Source organism: Penicillium atrosanguineum (assembly GCF_028827265.1).
Source record: "Penicillium atrosanguineum strain IBT 20685 chromosome Unknown utg000003l_segment0_segment0, whole genome shotgun sequence".
Lineage (NCBI taxonomy): Eukaryota > Fungi > Ascomycota > Eurotiomycetes > Eurotiales > Aspergillaceae > Penicillium > Penicillium atrosanguineum.
Window position 1 is genome coordinate 1,367,799 of NW_026623135.1, and position 25,335 is coordinate 1,393,133.

General features: G+C 51.8%; 8 protein-coding genes across 8 annotated transcripts; 2 read left to right on the forward strand and 6 right to left on the reverse strand.

Moving 5' to 3' along the window:
- Nucleotides 1-18: 18 nt before the first annotated feature.
- N7443_003931 (uncharacterized protein) lies at nucleotides 19-4,688 on the reverse strand (the record flags this gene model as incomplete). Its single annotated transcript, XM_056883987.1, has 3 exons — nucleotides 19-3,148; nucleotides 3,203-3,312; nucleotides 3,363-4,688. 3 exons carry the CDS (start codon nucleotides 4,686-4,688, stop codon nucleotides 19-21), a joined length of 4,566 nt encoding a protein of 1,521 aa, XP_056742265.1.
- Nucleotides 4,689-5,864: 1,176 nt separating this feature from the next.
- On the reverse strand, nucleotides 5,865-7,902 carry N7443_003932 (putative chromatin assembly factor 1 subunit A; the record flags this gene model as incomplete). The annotated part of the gene is made up of 3 exons (XM_056883988.1): nucleotides 5,865-5,964; nucleotides 6,021-7,156; nucleotides 7,213-7,902. 3 exons carry the CDS (start codon nucleotides 7,900-7,902, stop codon nucleotides 5,865-5,867), a joined length of 1,926 nt encoding a protein of 641 aa, XP_056742266.1.
- A 916-nt stretch (nucleotides 7,903-8,818) lies between these two features.
- Nucleotides 8,819-9,886, reverse strand: N7443_003933 (uncharacterized protein; the record flags this gene model as incomplete). The annotated part of the gene is made up of 1 exon (XM_056883989.1): nucleotides 8,819-9,886. The coding sequence occupies one exon, from the start codon at nucleotides 9,884-9,886 to the stop codon at nucleotides 8,819-8,821; it is 1,068 nt and encodes a 355-aa protein (XP_056742267.1).
- Nucleotides 9,887-12,907: 3,021 nt separating this feature from the next.
- N7443_003934 (CaiB/BaiF CoA transferase family protein) lies at nucleotides 12,908-14,099 on the reverse strand (the record flags this gene model as incomplete). Its single annotated transcript, XM_056883990.1, has 2 exons — nucleotides 12,908-13,989; nucleotides 14,042-14,099. 2 exons carry the CDS (start codon nucleotides 14,097-14,099, stop codon nucleotides 12,908-12,910), a joined length of 1,140 nt encoding a protein of 379 aa, XP_056742268.1.
- A 714-nt stretch (nucleotides 14,100-14,813) lies between these two features.
- Nucleotides 14,814-16,592, reverse strand: N7443_003935 (cytochrome P450; the record flags this gene model as incomplete). Its single annotated transcript, XM_056883991.1, has 6 exons — nucleotides 14,814-15,247; nucleotides 15,306-15,558; nucleotides 15,653-15,909; nucleotides 15,975-16,019; nucleotides 16,096-16,289; nucleotides 16,339-16,592. The coding sequence occupies 6 exons, from the start codon at nucleotides 16,590-16,592 to the stop codon at nucleotides 14,814-14,816; spliced, it is 1,437 nt and encodes a 478-aa protein (XP_056742269.1).
- Nucleotides 16,593-17,797: 1,205 nt separating this feature from the next.
- On the forward strand, nucleotides 17,798-19,044 carry N7443_003936 (SMP-30/gluconolactonase/LRE family protein; the record flags this gene model as incomplete). Its single annotated transcript, XM_056883992.1, has 4 exons — nucleotides 17,798-17,863; nucleotides 17,934-18,528; nucleotides 18,590-18,722; nucleotides 18,780-19,044. The coding sequence occupies 4 exons, from the start codon at nucleotides 17,798-17,800 to the stop codon at nucleotides 19,042-19,044; spliced, it is 1,059 nt and encodes a 352-aa protein (XP_056742270.1).
- Nucleotides 19,045-20,205: 1,161 nt separating this feature from the next.
- Nucleotides 20,206-22,182, forward strand: N7443_003937 (uncharacterized protein; the record flags this gene model as incomplete). The annotated part of the gene is made up of 3 exons (XM_056883993.1): nucleotides 20,206-20,388; nucleotides 20,441-20,718; nucleotides 20,772-22,182. The coding sequence occupies 3 exons, from the start codon at nucleotides 20,206-20,208 to the stop codon at nucleotides 22,180-22,182; spliced, it is 1,872 nt and encodes a 623-aa protein (XP_056742271.1).
- Nucleotides 22,183-22,582: 400 nt separating this feature from the next.
- Nucleotides 22,583-25,150, reverse strand: N7443_003938 (putative spindle pole body associated protein SnaD; the record flags this gene model as incomplete). The annotated part of the gene is made up of 1 exon (XM_056883994.1): nucleotides 22,583-25,150. One exon carries the CDS (start codon nucleotides 25,148-25,150, stop codon nucleotides 22,583-22,585), a length of 2,568 nt encoding a protein of 855 aa, XP_056742272.1.
- Nucleotides 25,151-25,335: the final 185 nt, after the last annotated feature.

The window sequence follows — 25,335 nt, forward strand, 5'->3', positions numbered from 1 at the left end:
AAAAAATGGAACATGAGATCATGCAATAGAATCGAACTCTTCTCGCTCGCGGAGTCGATTACGCGCGAGCGTGTCGCCTCCGCTCGCGGATAACTGCATCCAGTGCAGCGCTATACACATACTCTGCGGATCGGACTTGGAGTCCTTGCCGCGCCGGTACATCATCTCTGCTTTGAAGGTGTCCCGCGGTCGAGTGAGTGGGAGGGTCACACGAGGAAGCAGCTCAGGGTGTGTGAGGTAGAGGATGGCCAGCTCTCGCTGTGCGACTGGGTTTCCTTCTTTGGCGGTGATGATCCACATTGAAGCTGCGTCCTCGATGGCATGGCCGGGTCGGGGATAGAAGTCAGACCCCGGGAGCGGGTGTCGTCGCACAAGTTCTTGGGACACAATGCGATCTGCAATCTCGACCATGCTGTGACAAACCTCGTCCTTGAGACTTAGTGCAGCGAGACCAAATTGAAGGAATGCCGTGCCGCGGTCGGTCTTGCTGAGTTGGTCCCCGGGAACAAATGCAGAGATGAATTGCAGATCACGGAAGAGGGTCTTGGGTTTCACATCTAGGATCAGGTCACGGAGCGTGGCTACTATCTGGTCCTCGGACGGAGCAGAGTAATCCGACCTTCTGGAGCCACAGGTGACGGAGTCGGGTGGTGAGCATGTATTTACCGCCGTTTCCGTTTGTGGCATGGCTGTTATGTGACTTTCTGAGAAGCTGTGGCGGGTGCGTTGCCGAGGTCGGGCGCAACGGCTTCGCGCCAAGTCATCATCGCCAGCCGGTCCGGGAATTGTGCCATGTGCTCCAGCATCGTGTGCTGAAATGAGTGAAGCAACTACTAATGATCGCAGATCACGTAGTGCATTCAATTTGACAAAAGGGTTGCCATGACGCGAGAACACTTCAATCAACCGGTGGAAGACAGCTTTGTACGAGAAGGCAGCTTCATCTTCAGTTTGAGATGACTGTTCGCTATTGGTCGGCTTCGTACTGACGGTGCTCCGAACGCACATAACAGGGGGATCCAGAGACCTGCTCCGTCGACCCCCAGATGGTCTTCGCTCACGAAGATGCTTGGACCGTTCATCATAGTCAGAGTAGAATTTCTGAATAGCAGCACGCCTCTGCATCTGCACTCGAATGCGTGTTTGGTCCAGTGTATTCGTAAACCAGGCATCCGTCTCACTACCACAGCTCCACACCGGCGAGCCTAAGTCGCTCAGCAATAGGCTAGTCAAGGTTTGACGTAGGTCGTCCATGAAAGTTGTTTTGCCATGGGTCTTGCGCTCAGCGCGACGAGGTTGTCGAGTGGCAGTCTCGCTGAACATCGAAGGCGGCCGTGAGTAAGCACTCGACACGCTAGCCGCATACATGGGATGTCGTTGTGGTAGGGACCAGAAAGTGCTGCATGTGTCTCCGGTCGATGTCGAGGCGGCTCTTGTTGGGGAACCTCCGATGGAAGACACATCAACCGAAGGGACGTCTCTTTGCGATCGATATTTATCAGAGGTCAGACTCTGAATAGAAGGCTTGTTCCCTAGAGACGGAATGTCCTGTGCGAGGCGAGATAGGGGATCGGGTAGGGAGACGTTTCCATAGAAGTGAGAAGACTGAAGCGGGTCCTCGCTAGTAGTTGTAGAAGGCCGAGGAGTTGTCGGCATTGAGAGACCAGGAAAGGTGCGGGTTCCATAGCCTTCGTATCTTGCTCGTTCTCGCTGGAATAATTCACTTGCCCAAAGCACCGGGGTTTCCGACATCGTTCCACCAACAAGACGATTGATGCTAGTTCGAACCTCATAGCAAAACCGGTGGATTCGCTCCTCGCCCTTGCAGAAGTTCTCAATTGCATTGTGGGCCAGCCACTTGCGAGTGAGTTCAACTTGCTCGTCGGACAACTTCTTCGGACCACCTTGGCTGCTCGGTGCTTTCATCATGTTCATGACCTGCAACTCGGGCTTCTGGAACAAGGAGCCTCCGAGTGATCGTGCTCCGCGAGATCGCGTGTCTTCATAGTCGACAGGCATTCTCGCCGGGTATACCATAGTCTTCAGAGCCATTGCCACATGTCTAGCTTCTTCGTAGCGCATGGAGTTCTTCACATCGGTCATGTACCACATCTTGTTGCGGACCTTGGCGATTGTGCCCATCAACTCTTTAATCTGCGCTTGGAGTTGCCTTAAACTTTGATCAAGAGATACAAAGTCACTCTCACAGCGTTCAATCACGGCCCGTGACTTGTTCAAAGAACGAATACATGAATTGTGCATAGGGCCCAGGATCCAAGAATCGTCTGCCCGAGAAGAATCGGACAGACCTTGACGGAGTTGTCTCGATGCATTCCACCAGTAGTGTGCTCCCACAAAGTCAGAATAATGATGAGTAGACGCCATGGCCTGATTAAAACGGTGCTTCAACGTGAGCGGACTCGACCGTAAAGAAGCGGGCAATCGATCATGATCGTCCGAATCATAAACATGGTTCTCCTTGACTAGACGGACGATGGCAGTTTGCAAGGCCTCGTGATTTTCTTCCAGGCCTAAGTTCGTTGAATGGGTATCATCTTCACTATCAAGGACCGATGTCCCCAGCGATCCGTTCTCACAGTCCGGAAGTAGACTCCAGGTCAGACCTTGACCATCTTTGGCGATGGAAAATATTGTCCAGTATTCATCTGACGGGTGCTCCAGCCTCGACCGCTCCTGTGGCTCATCTAGATCGGTCAATTCAAAGCGAATTCGAGCCGCGGGCTGGCCTAGGCCCTTTTCCGATGGAGAGATAGGCGATGTTTCCATGGGAAATAGAGAGCCGTTTTGAGAGGGCGCGGCATTGCGGGGCCGGAAGAAACCAGGTTCCAGGTGTGGCTCAGAGCGAAGATTGTAAGAAGATGAAACGCTGGAAGGCCAGGAGGAGAGACCGACTGAGACTGGAGAAGAGTGAAGGGGAGGACAAGACTGAGGGAAAAGAGCGTCTAAAAGGGTAAGTACGTCTGTGGAAGATAACAAGAGAAAGCTGGACGAAGAATTTCGGCGAGTTGGGGAGTTCATAGATGATACGAAATCGGTCGAGGATTCGGAGGGGACTGAAACTTGGAAGCGAAGAATCATATTATCAACATGTTGCTTGATCGTCGGGCGCAAAATCGAATAATGGTTCCTGGCGCCGAATCAGTAAGTCCACGCGAGCAGGGTCGCGCGGGAATCAACCTACATGGAGCGTAAAACGGCAAAGACTTGAGAGTAAGCGCGCAGGCCGACCTGACCTAGCAGCTTCTCGCGAGCATCTTTCCGAATGTGAAAGTCCAATAACAAACCATGAGTCTGAAGACAAACGGTCAATGTCAGTTCACCGTTGGGACAGAGGATCATACCTCAGGGTACGTCAAGGCACTATAAAGGAACTTGGGGAAGAACCACTGAACGAAAAGATATTCCAGGAAGCGACTGCGGCTATCAGGATGATCCAATTTCCGGAGGACCGCTTTAGCAAACTGGAGAACAGCACGAGGGAAGCCTCCATCGGGATCATCGAGCAAGCGGAACAAGTCATCCACGGCAGAAGCAAAGAACTCCTCGGCGACATCCGTCCTGAGGGGATCCAAGGCTTCGGCTGCAAAGTCCAATCCGGCAGGGGTATCTATATGCTCCAGAAGAAACGCGCCGGTTTGCAGGATATCCATGAGGTAAAGTTCAAATTTAGGACGGGCTTTCCAATTGCTGCCCGTTGCCCAGGATGACAGGACCTGGCCAATGAGCGGGTAGAATTTACTGCTGCCATGGGACATTAGTTGGGCGCAGACAGACGACCAGACGTCAATGCGCAGGCTGGCCTCGGGCGTCTCAGGCTCCAGTGGTGCGGCAAAAACGTTACAAAGTAAGATAGATAACGGATCGGTCCTTTCAAAGGCATACGCATGGTCCTTGAACGGGGCGGACTGGGCCGGGTTTCGATTAAAGGAATACTGGCTCCTCGAGCGTGAGGAAGAAGGGAAAGCAGGGTCTCCGGAGTCCAAAGTGGTAGCTGGAGAGGTAAAAGCCGCCAATTGAGCGGAGGAGAAACTGCGCAGTCGGTCGACGAGAAACTGAGGATCCGAACGAACCAGGCGTAGGATCTCCAGTAAGTCCGCGCGAGACTGGGGGCTTAGTTGATGAAAGAAATCCGAGCGGTCTTCGGGATCCGATGGCTCGTGTTCATCCAGATCCTGCTCGTCGGGTCGCGCGCTGGATACGCACGACTCCTGGAGGTCATAGAGCATGTGGTATAGAGCCACAAAGTTGGCCTTGTCATCTTGTTTTAGGGCTTCGACCAGACCGCGCTGCACGGTATTTCCGATGCGGATGATACGCGACGAAACCCCGATAGACACCTTGGCGGCGCGCAAGCGCCTTTCCAGGCGTTTTCTCTGGGTTTGTTTGCGCTGGCTTTGACGATAGCGGGTGGCAAAATCCTCAAAAGAGACCATGGGCTCATCCTGGACTGGTGGGGGTTTGACGTGTCCGAGGTGATTGTCCGATATTAACCAAGGCCTGGAACTGGGACTGGAACAGGAACGGCCCGAGCCACCCAACTCACCTAGCCCCATCTCGGGAAAGGACATCGCTGGCGACGGAGAAGGAGGAAGAGGCACCGATGCGGGCGATGGATCATGTGGATCATTCTGGAGGGGAATCCGCACGGCTGGGGCATCGATTAGCATCGATTAGTTTGGGAGGTCAGGCACCGAAAGCGTCCCCACAAAAACAAGATGGAAGATACTGTAGAAGAAATAAAAAAGAGGAACCAAGAACCACAAACACAAAAAAAATAAAGAAAAAATAAAAATAAATAGAGATACGTACTGATCCCCGAAGCCAGAGAAGAAGGCAAATCCTCGGATAGCATCTCGTCTGTTGCGCCAGGCGTGCACCGTCGCGAAATGCCCCTGGCCGTGGGCGGATCCTTATCGCATGGTCCTATCGCGGGGCAAAAGACCGACTGCACATCCGACAAGCGACGCGCCCGGCCGAGAACAGAGGAGGATAAGTCCAGGTTGGAGATGGAGATGGATAGGAGAGGGAGAGAGGGAGAGAGGGAGAGAGAGAGAGAGAGAGAGGGAGAGAGAGGGAGGGAGGGAAAAGAGAAGAGGGGAAGGTTTATGAGACGGGGAGTGAATAGGAAAAGAACGAGAAAGGACAAATCACGGAGCGTCGAGAATAGCGACTCGAAGCGGACAGATGCAGTCAGGAAGTACGGATAGAGTTAGAGGGAGGTTAATGATTAGAAGGTAGAGAGAGTAGAGACGCAAGGAGACGAGACAGTTGAGTGCTGAGTGCTGAGTACCGAGTACCGAGTACACGATGCGTTGGCACTGCATGCACGACTGAGCTGGTCGCCCGGTTTGGAGGCCTTGTGATTCGCTAGTCGCCCTCCTTTTGCCATCGGCGGAGTCAGCGTCTGATCTTCATGGCCAATGACGTGTCAGAGTCCTGTGCGATGTCTTCTGGAGAATTAGCGATGGCTATGGCCTTGGTGGGGATTATTGGAAAGGCATAGAGACGGGCGGCGGGGGAACAGAATGGGTGCGGTACGCCTTGGTTGATGGGGGAAGTCTCCATGGGACCCGACCCTCTATACTTCAGCAATGCCGTCTCGGAAGACGAGTCGAGTTGCATCCCCATGCCCAAAGCTACACATCGGCCTCATGACCCTGCAATTGGCCACCCCTGCGCCTGCAGATGCACTGCACTTCATCTACCCTCTCGGAGATTACACATCTAGTCACCGGTCCTAGATAGCCGCTTTCATGGTCATGGTTCTCATAGCTGTTGCTGAATCCTCAAACGCTACCCATAGTAAATGCTTCCCTTTCTCACACCAACACAATATAGTAATATCACCGACACACCCACTTCTTATCCACTTCTTTCTGGCCTATACGGACCGCAACCTGGTCAAGAGTGGCCTTCAGTGTCTCTTTCGACACTTTGGGGAATCTGGAGACATCGTTAGCACGTAGGAGAGAAAGCGGATCTAATTTCCAATCACATACTTCTTCTTCAGGATCTCCACCAGTCCAATCTTACTAAGATCGCTCCCGTCAACAGCCTGCTTGAAATCATTCAGCGATTCCGGAGGGAACGGCTTCCTGGCTTTTGACGTGGTCGGTGGTGGCGGTAGAGCAGTGCTGACTGCAGGGGCAGTCGATTTGGGCTTGACCCCGAACGCTTCCAAGCCAGTCACAGCAGCCCGTCCCTTGGCTGTGACAGGTTCGGCCCGCGGCTTTTCCCAGTATGCAGTGGAGAATGGATCGATCGGGAACTTGACTGCGTCCGATATCGTCTCAATCTGATACATCTTCAAATCGGGATCAATACCGTCCGCCGCCCATCGGATTCCGCTGTTAACTGGTTCCAGGTCGCCAACGATCAGTCGACGCTTGCCACCGGCCAACGCATCGTCCTCGTCATCTAAAAATTCGTCCATGTCATCCTCGCCGTCGTCGCTCATCTCGTCTTCGTCCTCGGAGTTAAGGTCTTCGCCTTCTTCGGGCTCCTCCCATTCGGCTTCGGAGTCGTAGTCGTAGTTTATATCGGGCAAACCACGGTGGTAGGGGTTTCGACAGAGCTTTTTCACGGATGGCTCAGGCACAGTGCGCGTCCATGTTCCTTGGTAAGGCGGGCGTACATCTTCTCCAAATCTTAGGGACTTGACCGTAATCGTGCGCAAAAGCTTGTGCAGGTTCTGAACTGGCGCGGGGTCTTGTTTGGCACCCGGTTGTAAAGACTCATCACTCGCACGCTGAATCTTCTGTAATATCTCTTTCACAGGCCGGTTGTTTCGACCTCGACGACGGCTGAATGGAATGATATTGAAGACTTCGGAGGGTTTGAAAGGTATAGGTTGAATCGTGGCACTGTGTGAAGCCATATAGCCGTCAAGTTTCTGTCGAACATGTTGCAGAGCTTCGGAGTCCCGCTCGAAGCGATGTGGAGGTGCGACAATTGTGTGTGACTGAAGGAAGAAGTCGGGGAAGACTCTCTGATAATCGGACTTGGTGCTGGTAGGCACCTCTGCAGTTGTTTCAATAACACTGGGAGCCGTCTTCTTCGGGGATGCCGGGGCAGCTCCTGTGACAGCTGAGGGGAGTCGCGGTTTTGCAAAGAAGGAGTTGAGCTTAGGTTGAGCCTAACGACAGTGTTAGTAGAGGTGCCCGAGATGCATGACACTTCAATGGTACAGACCTTCTCCTTCTTCTGCTTCTCCTCTTCCTTGCGACGCTTTTCCTCCTCCTTGGCCGCTTCTTTCGCAGCCTTCTCCTCTTCCTTCGCCTTCTTCTTCTCCTCCCGCTGCTTCTTTTCTTCTTCCCGTTCGGCCTCGCGCTTCTTCTTTTCTTCCTCCTTCAGACGTTTCTCCTCTTCCTTGGCAGCATCGCGCTTCTTCTTTTCTTCTTCCTTTAAGCGCTTGTCTTCCTCCTTCTTATGCTTTTCCTCGGCTTTTTGTCGTTCCTTCTCCTGCTGCTTTGCCTGTTGGCTGGTTGGAGATAGCTTGCGCTTCTTAGTGGCAGGGGCCGTAGTAGTATCAGATTTTGTTGGGGAACCACTGCCCGCTTGCTGGATAGGGTCTGATTGCACAGAGGCGCCGGCAGTAGGTGCCACCGTGGACACATGATTCTGATTAATGTTCATGGCGGGTACTTCAACAACAAAGGATTGCCTGCTCGATGGTGATGGTGGCTCTTTTGGGTGCAAAGGAAGAGATGGATCCCTGTTCTCTTGGTTTTCGTTCGAGGCATCAGGGAAGGAACGTTTCGAGCTCGGGGACGGATTCCCCGCTCCGTCCACTTCGTGTATCGATCGCTTGCGAGGACCTAGTGATGGAGAAGCCGGTACAGACTGAACTGGCATAGGAGACAGGTTCATTTCGGTATCCATGAGGTTTAGAAGGCGAGGTCGACACGGTTCAGGGTCATATGGGCCTAACGCCAGCGATGGTGAGATAGGAATCGGACAGGTGAATCATGGAAGAGAAGAGGGTCTGGAATGAAAGCATATAAGGGAAATGATTGTTTAACGACGCCAATTCAAAGGGCTTGATCTCCAGATCCGAAGGGAGAGGAACTGTGGGTTGCCAGGGACGCGTTAATCGTTTCGCGCGGCGCGTCCGATAAGGCACGTGTCCGCTTATGTCAGGTTCCTGACGAGGTCAGGAAGATGTCGCGTGGACAAGCTGATAGCCCCAAAATGACCGGAAATGAGAGGGAAAGGGGCAGCCTCGTTTTCAAGAGTGGGAATGGCACTGGCCAGTGGGTTGATTCGAGTCCTATAGAGGTTGGCTACCTGGGAGCGCCGGGGGTATCCATCTAGCCAACCAACAACTAGGCATACTTACTGCTGTTTACAATCCACCTACGGGGTTGTTCAAGAGAGAACATTTCGGTAATAAAAATTTCTCATGTGACAATTATTCTCTCTTCTGACTGGAGGTTATAGAATAAAGAAAGCCGAGGTGAGCCCGGATGCAGATATAACAAGGCGAGTAGAAGTAGATATAAGCCAACCCATCAACTTCTTGAGCATTAAAGTGTGCGATGCCACAAGAGCACTGAACTTGAGAGGGCCACCGCAGAGTAAGGGCAAAAATATAGACATAAAAGCGGCCCAAGCCAGCCATCAAGACCAGCCGAGGACCACCAGACACGACGATTCGGCGGAGAGGTATTATGTGCAGCGTCGGTGACAATAATAGAAAGCAAATAAGGTAGAGATCATGAGAAAGGTGAAGGGGGAGAAAGACGAATGAAGTTATAAGGACAGGCGCTGCGTGAAGAGGATATCAACCCGAGACATCTCAATCGCTGAGATCCGGATTAGCAACGAATAGCCGCACGTTGGTCATTGAGGTTGTTCGTTCGTCCACGCTGCCCCGCCGCCGTAGTTCATCAGCCTTCTTGGCCTTCTGCGCTGCTTGGTCTGCGGCGTTGGGCGCTTCCATATCAGGAACCCAGTCCTCTATCTCACTGCTGTTCGTCGTGTGGGTTGTGGCAGCATCATCTTTGACGATGGATGATAACCGGCTCTTCTCCTCCTCTTGAATCTCCGCCGGTGTGTTTTCAGACACACCCGGTAGGTCGGTCTTCTCATTGGGCGGGGTACTGTTGCTGCCCATAGTACCCTGGGTCCGCTGGTATCCACTGGGGTAGCGGGCGCTAGTAATCGAGCTGCGGCCACTGCCGGTACGCCTGTGCATGGCGACGCCTTCGGTGCTGCGAGCATCCTCCTCTGCCTCGCCGATTTCGTTGGCACTGAGTCGAACGGGCACCTTGGCGCCCACCAAGTTTGAAGGGGAGAATTCCATAGCACCTTTAGTGTGGCGAATCTTGCCACTGCCGCCTGATCGCCGGGCGCCTGCGCCGTGGACTTCTAGGTAGGCCCGCTTCTTATCGCGCAACGCCTGCTCGCGTGTTCGAGCATCTTCGGGCTGGGCACGATCGCACCAGACCGTAGCCTTTTGCCGTCGCATAAGAGCTACATAACCAAGCTGCGAGCTGGCAGAGCGGTTGGAGGCGCTTCGTCGGATATCGGTCTCGGTGTGCGGCATCGTATTGTTGCCGGTGGAGTTGGTGGAAGTGGTGGTGCTGGACATGCGACGGGAAGTCGGGAAGTTGGCCGGAGGAGCCATGGAATGTGGAGAGACGGCGGACTGCGGAACCCCTTGGTAGTGCTGCGACGCACCGTAGGGGAGAACGTTGGAGGAAGTGGTTCGAGTCCGGCTGTGAGTGGTTTGAGCACTGATAGAGTGTGGCGCTAGGGATCGAGGAGCGTCAAAGGATTGGTATCCGTGGGCAGGTTGGGCAGAGCCGGAAATGGGCTTGCGGGAGGGAGGGCCCTGATGGATGGGCATGCGAAATTCGGTCATGTTGGGCGGAAGCTGGACACCAGCCATGCAATCCCTGACCGATAAGGGATGTCAGATGCCGTGAGGTGAGCACGCTCGGTCGCAAAGGAGCCCGTGCAGGGGGGGAGTTTCCCAGAGATGATAGCCGATCGACTTGGTCGCAGGAGTCTCTCCCTATTCCGAAGTGGTCTGCGATAGCGCTGTCGCGTGGCTGACGGATAAAGAAATCTGCTGTTTCAGCGCCCACAGCGGTATGCAGCGACTGAAGTCTCTGTTTAGGGAGGACAACGAAACAGATAGACCTGACGATCTCGACCCAGGACGCTAAGCAATGGGGGATCAATGGTAGACAATTGGCTTTGTCAGTTACCGAAAAGATGTGAAGAGGGGAACGCAGAGGCGATAATCAGGTTGCGGGTAATGTGTCGGTGCCCAATTGGCGATGTAGCGCTTTCAAGGCGCCTTTCAAGAAGGCAAGGCAAGAAGGTGGAAGAGGTTCCTGGAAGGATAATCAAGTAATGAGCAGGGGGAGCACAGGGCTTGGAGAGGGGAGCAAAAGAGACTTAGGCCGCCTCAAAGTTGCCTGATTGGCCGATACCGCGGAACACGGCGGACCTGAGCTGAGCCACGTATTTTTGCACTTGTCTCGTATTTTTCACTTTTTCTACTGCAACGCTGCCCTGGTGTGTCTTACAGTATGCCTGGAGCATTGCCTTTGACCTAACGGCCCTCTCTTACCCCCCCCCCCCCCCCCCCAACATGCCCTTGTCCGTATTGGCGAAACCTCGTGTTCTGCTCGCGTAGAATCACCGCTCGTTGGAAGTCCTTGGATCATACGCGTCATGCACTGCTAGACCTTCCCCTCCAACATACAATACACGATGTATCCGGTTGGGCCCTCCACAAGCTCCACCCGTCACACCACATCCATCCAGGCACAGTTGCGATAATGCCGGCCCACCGATTCCACATTTTCTCCCATCCTTGGGGGATCGGGTACCCGATAGACAGCCGCTCCGGTGACTGGGGGCCCAATTCCCAGGCTCTGAGGGTCGGGTGAGAACTCGGAGATCGTGGCGTGGCGCACAGTCAGTGACGTTGCACTAGTTACTCCCAGGCCTCCCGGGTAGCGTTCAATCTGTTGCCATTCAGGAGAGGCTAGCAGGACGTAGTGCTAATGCACGCCGTATCGGACTGCATTCCCTGTCAGAACCTGCTTCTTGGGCTAGCCTCCTCACTTCTGTACTAATGGGCAGGTGGGCCGACTCGTTTCCTCCGCGTGTCAGCCCTAGTAAGTCCGCTGGAATCCAGGCCATCGTTCTAGGATCAGCATTGTGCGCGCCCAAGTCTAGCTCTCTCGAGTGGAGAGGGAGTCGATCTAGATGCTCTATTCAATAGAGAGGATCATCGTCTGGGTGGGGGCTGCCACGCGCGCCATGCCGGTAGCAAGTTGCTTATTTGAATTATGCCCAGCTGGGTTCTAACGGGTACTCTAAGGATTGAGCTAGACCATATTTGCGGCTACCTTATATTAATGTTCTGGCATTTGCAAATGTCAGTACCTGTTGCCGAGGGCCGATGATCGCGGGTTGTTCAGCTAGAGGACGGTGCGGGGTATACAATCAAATAAATCCCTGTATGCAAATCGACGCCCAGACGTCCTCTGCTCATTTAATACGCCAGTTATCCCGGGTGTCTCTGTCTACAGTGCAGGACACGGGATAAGAACCTTGCAATTCAGAGATCGTGCAGTGCATTACAGAATTGCGGAGACGGCGGCTCCGAGCGGCTTTCTGAACGCTGAAGCAATCAAAGCTGCGTTAGTTAACGCAAATGAAACATAAAGTAATTTCCACGAGTTGAACTAACCATTCATTGGTTAGTATTGCTACGGCTGCTTCAAATTGTCATTTATGTAACGTGAAAACAGTAATCTCTTATCAATGCTTGAAAAGAGGAGTTGGATAGACGCCGATCATCTATCCAGGAACATTCCATCTAACCTTGATTTCACATTCCGTCTAAGAACATTCCATCAAAACAGATTCCTGGGCATCAGGTGATCAGTTCGAGTAGAGGCGAAGAGACCATTGGTTCCGCTTCCGTACACAGGTACGAGGAGCCCCTTGATGGCGGGTCAGTCCGTCACACAATGCAGAATCCGGGGTCAAGCTTTAGGTTAATGTTACATTCCAGTGGCGATACCGGGCATTATTTGTTCATCAACGTCATGAGATAGCAGATGCTTGCTCTGGAATTTGCAAAATCCGAAACAACAGTTTACACTTGTCCCAATAGGTGATACTGGATGTTGGCACTCGCTTAAGTATGGCTGAGTGTTTGAAGCACCCATGTAAATATTGGAATGCATTCTTGAAGGGCCTCTTTGCTGTAGATAAATGTCTCAATCTACTCGTGTAGTTAGGTCAGATCGAGGTCGAAGAATTGAGTGGATCGCACCTGAGCAAATGCAGCCTAGGGCTGGGATTACGTTACCGGGAGAGCACTGTAGATAGCAGAACGTTCATGATTACAAAGATACCATTTATTGGAAAGGTTCAACCCTTTTTAAATCATCTGAGTCAACACAAAGAAGCAAACCCAGTATATCAAGCACTATTGGCCATTCTAAGACAGCCAAGCGCTTAGAGTGAACACAGGCGGCAAAAGTAGGGCTGAGTCCCTGTAATTTACAATACGTGCAACTGCAAATTCCTGCGCTGAGCCACACCCGCACGTGGGGGAATGTGGTACTTGGTGGGACCGCATTTGGGAATTTGTTAGTCGTGACGTCAAGATGTTTCACTTTCTCCGGGATTTCGTCGCAGCTGAAAAAAAGGTGACTTTGCCTGTGCCGCATCGATAATGCAGCCTAGGGAAGTATGACTTAGGAGGATATTCTTACCGAGCCGGTGACAGAATTCGGGTTCTCAAATTTGCAAAGTATAATTGACTACCTATTCTGGCGCTGAAAGGCTATGTACAGGACCAAGATCAAGAAATCTACGGGACGCGCTTATGAGCCAGTACCATCGGGCGGTTTCACAGCTTTGCTCGTCCGCCGATGGAGACCAGCGCTCCGTCTTTCCGGATCAAGAAGTCCTTGTTGGGTTCCCAGCCCATCCATGCTCTGAGGGTTTCCTCACCGCCGTCGCCAGGCATGAGGCCACCCCCGGACCATACACCATCGTCTGCGTTTATGGGGAGAGAGGGTGTGCGGGATAAGTGAACGACTGGGCGCTGCTCGTATCCCGAAGCCTCAAGCTCCACATTCTCAAGCACGGGCGTGGCACAGGCATCGGTACCGTCAAAGACGGCCTCCCACTCGGCACGAGTCTTCTCCTTGAAACGATGGGTGAAGATGTCACGAAGGGCAGGCCAATTTCCCCGGTCTTCCCGTTTCGGCAGTGACTTTGGATCGAGTTCTAACCCGCGCAACAATGCTGCGTAGAACTGCGGCTCCAAGGCTCCGACGGCGAAGTATTTCCCTGAGTCCTTGGTCTCGTAGGTATCGTAGTAGGGACATCCACTATCTAACAGGTTCTCTCCTCGGGGTCCATCCCATGCCGGGGTTTTTTGCGCCAGTCGAGGGAAGGTGGCTAGATATGCTGATCCATCAACCATGTTGGCTTCGACGACTTGTCCACGACCAGTGCTGGAGCGCGCGATGAGTGCCATCAGAATTCCTAAGAAACAGATGGCACCACCGCCAGCAAAATCACCGAGAATGTTGCCCGGCGCATAGGGCTTGTCTCCAGCTCGTCCTAGCATGGACAAGACGCCTGAAACGGCAATGTAGTTGATGTCGTGACCTGCCATGTCCTTGTATTTCCCATCGCGTCGGAACCCCGTCATGCGCGCGACGATGAGCCTCGGATTGTGTTTGAGAAGGACTTCTGTTGGTGAAAGACCGAGACGCTCAAGGACTCCCGGGCGGAATGGGTCGATCAGGACATCGGTTGCAGTGAGCAGACGGATGAGAACATCCCGTGACTTCGCTTCTCGTAGGTCAATCGTAATTGACTTCTTATGTCTGGTCAGGTTGTCCCCACTGACAGCATTCGGCCGGTCGACACGAAGAACGGATGCGCCGTAGTCGGCCAAAAGGAGACCAGCGAATGGGCCTGTGGTGAATGGTCAATGTGAGTGCGGTAAATCTGGTGATGGGAATGTTACCTGGAGCTAGACCAGCTAGCTCAACGACCTTGATTCCTTTCAATGGCGGAGCAGACATTTTTGGGTTAAAGAAGCAAAGAAAAGGTTCATGGTTGAAGCATTTTAAGTCGGTTCTCCGCAGCCGAGGTCCCCGAGGTCCGTGGTTGATTGCGGGGAACCATGTGTGCACAAGTTTATACTTTCAGCACGAATGCCCTTTTATGGTCTCCAAGCATTGTCCTCTTTTTATCTGATTGGAGACGCTATTGCATTTCAACTAGATAATTGGGGCACTGGTTCAAAATCACCATAATGTGTTTAATGCTTATTTGAACTTATCAAGGGTCTTACTTCAAGTTACCTCGATGAATACAGTCTTCGTTTGAATTGACATCGCGTAGATCTGTTATCATAGAGGGCTTTTTTTTAAAAAAAAATTTTGACAGAATACACCTGCCTCTCACGACATTCTATGCCTAAAGCTTGACCGTTGATTTTCCAAGCATTTCGCGTTCAAGCTCATGCACGATCTTCTTGTCCAGCTGTATTAAATGAATAAATCCGTGGATGAACTCGTGCAAAATATCATGGGGGTAGTATACTAAGTATCCATAGATGTATAATGGAAGAAGAAAGACGGCGTGGTAACATATAACCCAGGAGTCAGGTACGCTTTAGTTCTTCCCTTCGTGAGACTTTCAATATACCAAGAACCATGACAACAGACCTAAGCCCAAGTACATTAAAGAATGAGTTTAGATTCCAGTAATTCAGGGGTTATCTCACTCCGCCTTCACGAGATCTCCTCAAGAACAATCTCTTCGTGCCGCCGGCGAATTGAGATCTTTGCCTGTGGGTCGGAGTTCATCGCAACTCCATATCTCAGAACGGTAGGAACAGACCCTTCTGCAGGCTTGAGATCATATTTCAAGAGCAAGTGACATAACAGGATCTTTATCTCATTGACAGCGAAGAACCGACCAGGGCAAGCGTGGTTGCCATAACCGAAACCCATGTGCTCGGGAGACGGAGAAACGAGATGGGCATGGCTCTCCCGTCCCGGGATCTGTTTCATCTTCAGGAAGCGATAGGGGTCGAATACCAGAGGGTTCTCATAGAAGTCCGAGTTCCAGTGCCAGTCAGCTGAGACCATAAGCTGTACACCTTTCGGGATGTTGGTGCCGTCGCTGAGTTCGAAATCCTTTCCGACGATACGGCGCATCGATACTAGGAAGGCGAGTTAAGAATAATTCCGAGGTTCAGGATTTGTGCTGGAAGAACTAACCATTGCTGATAGGCTTCATTCTCTGCGATTCCTTCAAGAAACTGTCCATCAATTGCAGCTTGTACATGGCGGATTTCTTCCATCCCTCGCTCGAAACCACGGAGATAGCTTCCTTTCGTAGCTCCTCAACAAGTTCCTGTCTCTCGCAAAGATCGTAAATCGCTTGTGTCACCATGTCCGATGTAGTGTGAATCGCCACCCACGAGAAAGTCAATTGCAAGGCAGCGGGATCATAAGGGCGGCCCTTGGAGACCTGCTCCAGCCAGTCAATAGCATCATTGTAGCGGGGTAATTCCTTCCCCTTCCTTCAAAGCGATTTCTTTGTCTCTTTTTCTTTCATCAAGAACCGGTTTAATGATTCTCTCTGCTTCCCGGAGTTGATGCTGCACCTTACGAGTTGAGGAAAGGAAATAAGCGACGACTGGGCGGGTGAGCTCCGGCCACAGTCGAAGTTTGTTCCCTGCCTGGAAGGCATTGACAGTGTAGTCGACGGTGATTCGAAGCCAATCGGGGTTTCGGCAGATCTTTTCGCCCAAGAAGACTCTTGACGAGAGTTGAGCGACAATTTCGAGGATGCTCTGCTTGAGGGACAGATCGTGCCATTCTGGGTGCCATATCAGCACCTGGGTAGATACTAAGTAGTAAATGAGTTTGGAAGATGATACTCACCTTCGTTGTCGGTCCAACGGTTCCGGAGAGAGATAGACGTCTCTTCTGATAAAGGTTTTGTGATACTTCCTATTCTGCCCGTGAGAGGTAATTCGACTCATTTCAATCAATGATGACCAACCAAGTGCCTGCGTGAGTTTGATGCGTACCGCGTCTACGAAAATATCTTCGCGCTTGGCAAGCTCTCCAAATGGGGAAAATCCTTTAACATTGGCGTGGAACTCGGTTTCTATAATTTTAGTGAAGTTGAGTATAGGGGACTTGGCAATCTCATTCGCGAACTTTGGAGCCAGTATGGTCTTGATACCGTTGTCGCTGAAAATTCGAAATACGTTTGCCTAATTTCACGAAATTGGCAAGGCACCACCATGGAGTGAGATCATCTGGAAGATTAGATACCTTAGAAAGACCCTGTTTGAACAGTTCTTGAGAGTTGTGGATATATTCGTTGATATCGTTGGGCTTTTCATCATCGAATGCCTTCTTCCATGAGGCAAATGTGTGGTACCAAACATCGAGTGGGAAGAGATAGAAAATAACTAATGGAATGAGGACGATAACACCCACAATAGAAACAGCTTCATGCCAGGGCACAGAAGATACAGCCGTGGAAAGCATGGTTGGTGTGTGTTCTTGTTATGAAAGCCAGTGCTGTGAGGCAGATCAAATCTGTTGAGAAAAACCAAAGGCTCTTGTAATCTCATATAATAGCTATCTTCGGCATTTTGAAAAAGCATTTACAAATACCAAATAGTAGCCTACTGTTCCAATCCGTGAAGATCAGCAGACTGCATGATAGTGTGGACGTAGTCCATCCTGAGACTCCTCATTGGGCTGACGAATTCGCCTCCATGCCTATTCCAGCCTCGGGATGAATGAGGGGTTGGAAGTATGAGCTCAGTGGCTTCAAAAGCTGCGGTAATGTTCCACCGGATGTGCATTATCTGTGCTTAGCCGTGACAAGGTGGGTGTGGACATGGACATGGGAATGCAATTGATGCACATGCGGGGATTAGAATAGCCCGTCGGACCCAAGATTGCGGAGATAGTACCATATCAATTATTCGAAACATTTTCCCATATCATAAAGGATTATATGCTTTCATGAAAGATTAGAAGCATGTCATTTGGAAGAAATCGAAAGCTACAGCGGCCATCTTCGTAGTCGTACATGATTGCTTGGGCCAGTTCCGAAGCCGCCGATAAAGTGTCAAAGTAATTATTCGGAATGTCTATGAGATAACAGAGACATTGCAGTTTGATCATCGCCTTACATCTGGCCAAGATTATGGCCGGGATACTACAAATGTCCATAGGCTAGACACCAACCCTTGTAGTAACAGCGCATGACGGACGGGGCAGATTATGACAGGCAGGTCTACTTACTCTGTGGTATCCACATGAAAAATAAGGACTTGCAGGCAACTTTATCAGAAAACTTCAGGCTCGGCAAAAGGTCGGGTTCGGCGCCACCCGTCACTAAAAGGGCATACGGACCGGTAGTTACTTGGCACGGGAAGTGTATAGACTTATGGACACTCTAGACTTGGCGATGGCCTGTTATTTTCCTTGGTGGCGTCCAATTAATCGATTTTGGTACTTAAGCGAGTCACACATCACGTACGCGTACAGTAGTGTCGGGCTGAATTTGCTCGAGCGTCGAAATACTTCCCACGGTCTTTTTTATTTCTTTATTGTTTCTACGTTGTAACAGAGATCAGTGACACACTGCCACAAATTAGATTACAGCACTATTAAAGCCCAACGGGCATCTTATATGTAAGTCGAAAGCATCATGTTCAGCCCTGGAGGTAATAAGGTCAATGGCCGCTATAACTATGGCCGCCCCCACATTTGAGGGGAAACGCTCCGCCACCCCCGTTTCATATGTAAGCAACCACACAGACTGCACGGATATCAAAGCACTGCATCATTAGCGCCTCAACTTCACCCATTCAGCATCTGCCGGAAGCGCATATTGGAATGGGTACGTCCATGGAGTACACAACCGGTCCGCCCATCTACCGGGTCCCCAAAGGCCGCATGGTTCTTGGAGAAGGCCCAATCTACCGAGCGAGTGATTCCACTCTGCACTGGTTTGATCCGCTCGATTCTCCAAGTGAGCTATACATTCTGCCTGTGGACCCGGATTCTGGCTCCCCTAAAGGCGAAGCGAAAGTATTCACCCTTGAGGATAGCATCACGGTCGCTGCATTCCGCAAGAACAAGCCTGGCAGCTATATTGCAGCATACTACCAGGGTGTCTGCTTTCTGGATGAAGCAACCGGCAAAGTCGAGGTTTTGCGCGAGATCATTCCGACCTCTGAGCGTGATCAGCTCAGATTTAATGACGGTGGCGTCGATGCTGCTGGGCGTTTCTGGTTAGCGGAGATTGATATCACGGCCACCAAGTTCCCACTCGGTCAAATCCCCAAGGAGTATGAGCCGCGGGGTAGACTTTGGAGATATGACCCGGATGGTAGCTTGCACCTCATGCTCCGTGGAGGACTTGTCTGCGGAAATGGGGTGAAATGGAGCCATGACAACAAAACCAGTGAGCTTCCTGTCATGTGCTAACGTTGGGAAGTTGTGACTGACAAAGCCTTTGCTGCAAGTGTACATGAACGACTCTGTCGGACAAAAGATCACTGCTTTGGATTTTGATCTTAAAACTGGTGCTTTGTCAAACCAGCGCATTCTGGTCGATTTCAAGGGAACTACCTCGGAGCCGGACGGAATGGTGGTTGAGTGCGTTATGACATTCGTCCCTGGGTCAATATCACCGGGAGGCTAATCTGTCAATAGTAACGACGGCAACCTATGGGTCGCTGTATATGGATCCAATTATCTCATGCATTTCAGTCCCGAGGGCAAGCCCTTGAAGCAAGTCAAGTTGCCAGCCAAGTGCCTCACCTGTCCGACATGGGGTGGAAAGGACTTCGACATCCTCTATCTCACAACTGCACGAGATCGCTCTGAAAACCCGGACCCTATTGATGATGGCGGCCATATTTACAAGTTCCTTCCAGACGGTGCCAAGGGGCAGCCAAAGAATGAGTTTGCTGGATGAGCAGGTCGATCGAGCCGAGACGCATTGCACATAGAACGGATATCAGTCATGAGTTTGCATTCATGAGCCAGACATCAGACGATAGTTCGATTTCGAAACTCTCATTGACCTGCGAATAGAACGCTTCCTAATCATCATGATTTGCCTCTGTGCTGATGCGAATAGTCGTAGTTCCATGTCGAGGCGGCCCCCGGTCTAGACGTGACTTGCGGTCAGTGTGTTTTTCCATCTACACCACGTTCGTCGACATTCCATATCAAACACAAAGAGCAAGACACAACATTCATTGACTGCAGTAGTCAAATATGAAGCTCCTGGATGCTCCATTCGTTCCTTGCTGTCCAAAGGGCAGCCCCTCGGGTCACGTGCGGTCGTTGATTTGAGATTTTGAAGATCTCAAATGAACATCAAGATGAACTTTGCGAGGAATCAAACCCTCTTTTTCTGATCGCCAATAGTCAGATTATTCGTTTGGTTGGTTTGGAAGCCTAGCAGAAAAGGGAAGGGAACCCTGCTCCAGGGGCAGCCGTATGCTTTGGACGTCATCGAGGGGTATCAACAGCACCCTGCCAAAAGTTCACACTTAAACAGCCCTGTCTATGTCCTTCATGAAAGCCCTTTGGAATAATTATGACTGACGGGGTCGAATTCTTCAAATTGTCCGAGATTGTCATTCCCCAAGACTGAAACGGACTGACGTCGACTGACAGGGATAGGGACAAGTCAGCGTCAACCAAGCGCATCCCTAGGACTTCCTTCAGCTCCCCCCAGTGGCATTCCCGTAGATCAAGGCTCCGAGCCACTGTTAATTGGCGACTGCTTTGTGCGCGGGGCCTTGGACGCGGCTGGGATTCTTGCCATGCCAGATCCCTCGGAGGCACATTCCACCCCTCCACGCTATGGCGCGTCGACGCGCTCAAAGGCTGGAAATTCTTATTCCAATTCTTCTATTAGTCCTCATTACTTGCTCGTGTTTGCTTCTTTCTTTTGAAAGATTACTGAAGCCCTAGCCAAGTGCATCTCGGTTGGACGGTTGTTCAATTTTTTCTATACCGACCATCAGCACGCGCCACACACTTCCTTTCCATACCCTTCACCTTTTGCGCAGAGCTTCTCTCTCGGCGACGCTGTAGAGCAGCTCGTCTTCGTGATAACCTCATAATGGCCACCGGATTCTCTGCGACGCCCCGAAAGGAAGGTACTTGGACCAAGCTCGTGATATTCGTCTCGCTATACTGCTTGATTCTCGAATCCATCCTAGAATGGGTGCTTGTGCTTTTTTTGTATGGCAACCACTATGTCGACTCGAAAATGACATTGAGCTTGGTTCTCGCGTTGGTGTCGGTATGTTATTCTTGCACATGTCGTGGTCCAATCGTCGCTAATGAATCTATAGTCTTTCCTTTCGGTACCACTCGTCTCGCTCCAAAGCCTAGTTGCCTGGCAATATAACAAGATAGGTGGCTTTGGGGAGAAGAAGACAGTATTGCACAATGTCTGCACCTATGTCTACCGACTTTGTCTCATGTTGTGGCTTGCGACGTGCGTGACCGGTCTGGTAGTCGCCGCTCAGCAGGTCTACTGTCTGCCATCGGGCACAGACGCCACATACTGGAGAGTGGGTATTAGCTGTGCATTTCACCGCGCCTCTGTGATTGTAGCCGTTGTTACAATGTAAGTGATAGTCCAGGAAGACAGACCGAGTTTCGCTGACACAAACCCCACAGGATAACCGTCTGCACGCTCTACTGCGCCAGAGAGTTATGCGATCGACCATACGATGTTTCGCTCATTGGAATTTACAAGCGCAAGCCTAGGCAAATTCTCGAGGATGGCAGCATCTTTTCCGGTCACAGCTGGGACAGTGATGAGACCCTGAAGAATGAAATTCTCAACCTTTGCCGTCAACACGATGGAAAAGCTAATGGAGAGCCTTGGTATATTGACCCTCTGGCGAACAAGGTCAACTGTCATCCAAGCATCAAGAATCCCGCGCCTATTCGCCTACGCCCGCAACTCACAGTCAACACGGATCCTGGGTCTATCTATGGCGAGATCATATCTGGAGTCACCGTGTCCCCTGATGATACTTGGCCTCGTCATTCTCCGGGTAGCCAAACCGCCGCTAGTGACTTCTATCCGATCTCGCGCACGTCTACGGTTCTGACAACTGACTCGCGCCATCTTCTCTCCGACACAATTGTGCCCAAGGTTCCCCCAATCCCCGAGCAGTATACCGGTCATCCCACGCATAAAAGAGGAAAGTCCTCGCTGTCTTCTCTTCGAAGATTCCTCCCCAAGTCATTCCCATTATCGCTTCCTCTGTCATCAGATCCGCAGATTCGCGCCCTGGCGGACCCCAATGCCGCCTCGGATGTTGAGAAGCAGGTCGTTACGCCTTCTATCAACAATGGGACTGAATCTTCCACCAAAGAAGTAACATCAAACAGCTCAGACTCCTCCTTGCAGTCTCCTGGTGTGCAAACCACGACTCCTACCACGTTCGTAGCTGCCAGGTCGGAGGGCCACATGCGAACAATGACCATGAATTCTGCGGACGCCCCAGAAGTTGTCCCAGCGCAAGTCCTTCCAACCGAGCCAGCCAAGGTCCACAGATCCCAGACAACCTCTTTCTCCATTCACCATCCACACCATCCAAAATATATCCCAGGCCCAGCCAACCCTCGCAGCTACTCCATGGCCTGCCGACAGAACACCACCATCCTCCCAGCCCACACCGACACAAGACGAAGTAACTCCCGTCAAGCACCCCTCATGCAGATGCCCATCCGAAGCAACTCATACCAATTCGACCAACCCTATATCCCACGCCACTCCCAAAGCCAATATCAACAAGTCTACTACTCCCAGCCCACTCGCTGGGGAAGCCAACACATGTACGACCCCAGCCGCTCAACCCCTTCACTATCAGCGGTTTCTCGCCGCAACGACGTCGAGATTATCTACCCCAGCACTCGCCGAGCACGCAGCAGCACCCACGGTGGGCCTAGCGGACCTCTAAGCTGCATTCAGGAATCAACCGACCCGCGATTCTCGGTCGACTCACATCGGATTAGCGCTGCTGTATCCCAGAGTACCTACCGAGGAGCTAATCGCACCAGCATGGCTTTCCACTAAAACTCCATAATAACCTAAATCTTGTCTGCTGGTCAGGCGATTCAAACATTTGTTTCTACCTGCTGTTTAACTTGAACGGTCTTACGATTGTATTGGAATGGCGAGAAGCGTGCAGCATGCTTTTTTCTTTGATACGTTGATATTTTTGATACCAGAATTCGCAATAGCAATAGCAATAGGAATAATTCACGATCTACTGAAACGTCAAACTAAAATTTGAAGGTAGTCACAATTTGGTACAATCATTATCCCACAAAGTACACCCATGCAAAACATGCTAGAAACAACCTTATCCCGAGCTCCATACACGTAACCAAACGCCCATGCCGAACAAGATGCACAAGAAAAAGCTAAAACAAGGAACGAAAGAAAATCGCAAGAATCAAGCAAGATCGAGACTCTACACCTTCTTCTCCCCACTCCTAGTCCTCCGCTTCTCCGATTTCTCTCCATGCTTCTCGGCATACTTGTACCGATACACCTGGCCAGACTTCGAATCTGTCCGATCTCCATCCCGACGCCGATTCTCCTTGCCTTCGGCCAGGACACCAGGTCCACGGCCCATCTCTTTCTCTCCCCAGTACATCATCAGCGCCTTGGCCATGCGATCACGTTCCTTGAGGAGGAGATCAATACGGCGCTCCCATTCACGCTCTCGCTTTTCCACGGACAGGGCAATGCGCTCGTCGACTGCGGCGGCAGTCTCGTCCTTGGCGGCGATGATGGCTTCGAGGTGCCTGATTTCGGATTTGAAGGTCTTGCGTAGCTGGGACTCTTGGGTTGAGGCTGAAGTGCGCAGAGTGGTGAGGTCTGTTCGGAGCTCTGCTTCGCGTTGCTCGGCTGTTGTGAGCATGTTACGAATTTTGCGCATGGATTCTGCGTGGGAGGTGCGTAGGGTGGAGATTGCGGTTGAGTGGGCGGTTTGGAGGCTTCGGATTTGGTCTTGGTGGACTACTTCCAGAGCAGCGGTGTCCACGGCTGGCTCTGTGTTGAGGGCATCACGGGCTGTTGGTGGTGACGGGGTTGGGCTGGGTGGTTGGCCGGGGGCTTCCTCTTGGAGACGAGCGACGGTGTCCAGAGACTCTGCGTGCTCCTCTCGTGTGCGGGTCAACTCTTGCTGGGTTTTGGTGAGGGCTGAGCTCTGTTCCTGCACTCTTGTTGCAAGGCGCGCGTTCTCTGCCTCGACAGTGGTGATGTAGATTTGAGATTCAGCAGCTTGGTCTTGGAGGCGGTTGACTTCGGCCTCTGCGGCCTTCTGGGCAGCCTGGGCTTTTTCAAGTTCTTGTTGAAGTCGGGTGAGTTCATGGCCCAGTTGCTGAACATCAAGGTCAAGCGGCACATCAAGGTCGTCTGGGAATTTCTCTTTCAACGGTGAGTTGGGTTCAGAATGTCCTAGATCCTTGATCAAGTCGAGGATTTCGCTGTAGGTACTTCGGTTGCCGAGTGGTAGGTCGGCTGCTGCAGCCCTAAGCGCATTCTCTTGGGCCTCCACTTGGGACTGCACACGGCTTAGATCGGCTTCAAGAGAGGTATTTCTGTCTTCCAGCGAGCTGTTCTTGTCTTCGAGAGGCTGATTCTTTGTCTCCAGGGCAGTGAGTCGATCCTCGAGTGCTTGATATTCGGCGTTGACACGGTCAATCTCGGTCTCCAATCTTGCGTTCTCCAGGGCTTGATCGTCAATCTCTACCTTGAGCCTGTCAATCTCGGCATTCTTCTCGTCAACTTGCAATTCTCTGGCCTGGGTTACTTCTCGCAGTTTTTGCATCGTCTCTTCGAGAGTTATATCCCGCTTCTTTAATTGCTCTTGAGTGTGGTTTAGCTGCTGACGCAGGTGGGCAATGGTCTCCCGCCGTTCAGCGTCCAGGGAACTCTGAGAGTCCCGGGTCTGCATTTGATGCTGCATATCGTGCATTTGCTTTTGAAGGACGCTCAAATCGGGATTATGGGTGGTGGACTGTTGGAGGAGCCGTTCCCGTTCAGCGTTTTGCTTTTGCAGTGACTCCACCTGTTCACGGAGAACAGCCTCATCACCACCCAGGTTCTCAAACTCCTCAATCAAATCATTCTTACGCTGCAGCTCAGCCTGAAGATGCCGGATTTGCTCTCCTGCTGAAGCGGCCTCAAGCAGTCGATTGCGGTTCTTCTGGATTTGCTCATCGCGATCACGAAGCTCCTCCTCCAAGTGGGCGATGCGACGATGCAATCGCACCTCCCAGTCCTCGTGCTCTTCAGGGTGGTGCTCTGACGCGTCCGAGAGTTTCCTCAAGGACGGGGATGCTGGGCTCGACAAACCATCAGCCGGATCTTCTTCGATATCTTCCAGCTGAGTGGAGTCTCTTGCAAGAGCACTGGTCCTGTGGAGCATATGGGAAGGAGTGGACATGTCAACTGGCGGTCCAAATTCACTATCGTCATTTTGCTCGACCTCCTCCTCAACGGCCGGTTGTCTTGACTTGAGCGAGTTGTGACGCGACGCAGATCCCGAGTCACGGTGTGCGGTCAATTTGCGCACGCTCGACATTCCATCGCCCAACAAGTACTTCTCCATATTTGCAGTGAAGTCCTCTGGGCCGCCAACATCAGAAAGATCGTCTTCCGCGAGCTCCTTCAAGTCGGGCAGGTTATCGTCTTTTCCATCTGAGAACTGGCCGCTCGGGAATTGGCTAAAGTCCAGTGTGTACTCGGCAAGACGAGCGTCCAGATCCGAGCCAGTCGGGCTTCCTGGTGTTGATGGGCGAGAGTGGTTTATAGCCTGATTGGCAGCGTGTTGTTCATCATCACTCGCATGTTCGTGGTCTTCGTGACGAAAGCGCTCGGAGATGGGGCTATCGGCGGGGAGCGGAGACTCGGGTGGACTGGTTGTTTGTTGTGGAGGAGAAGATGGCATGAAGAGCGGTGTCACCAGTGTTGACTGTCCGATTGTGTCATGAGAAGTTGGGAACGGGGAGGTGTAGCCGGTGTTAGCCATTGTCGCAGACGCGTGTTTGGGTCTGCAATAGATGCGCGGCACGCGCAATATGCAAAGGCTGGTGTCGGAAATCAATAACAGTGGATCAGTGGAGTCGCATGCCCTGCGAGGGGCGTTCGGGGTAAATAGAGAAATAACAATAACAATTGCGGGGGAGTTACAAGACCAGAAAGTCTGAGACGCGG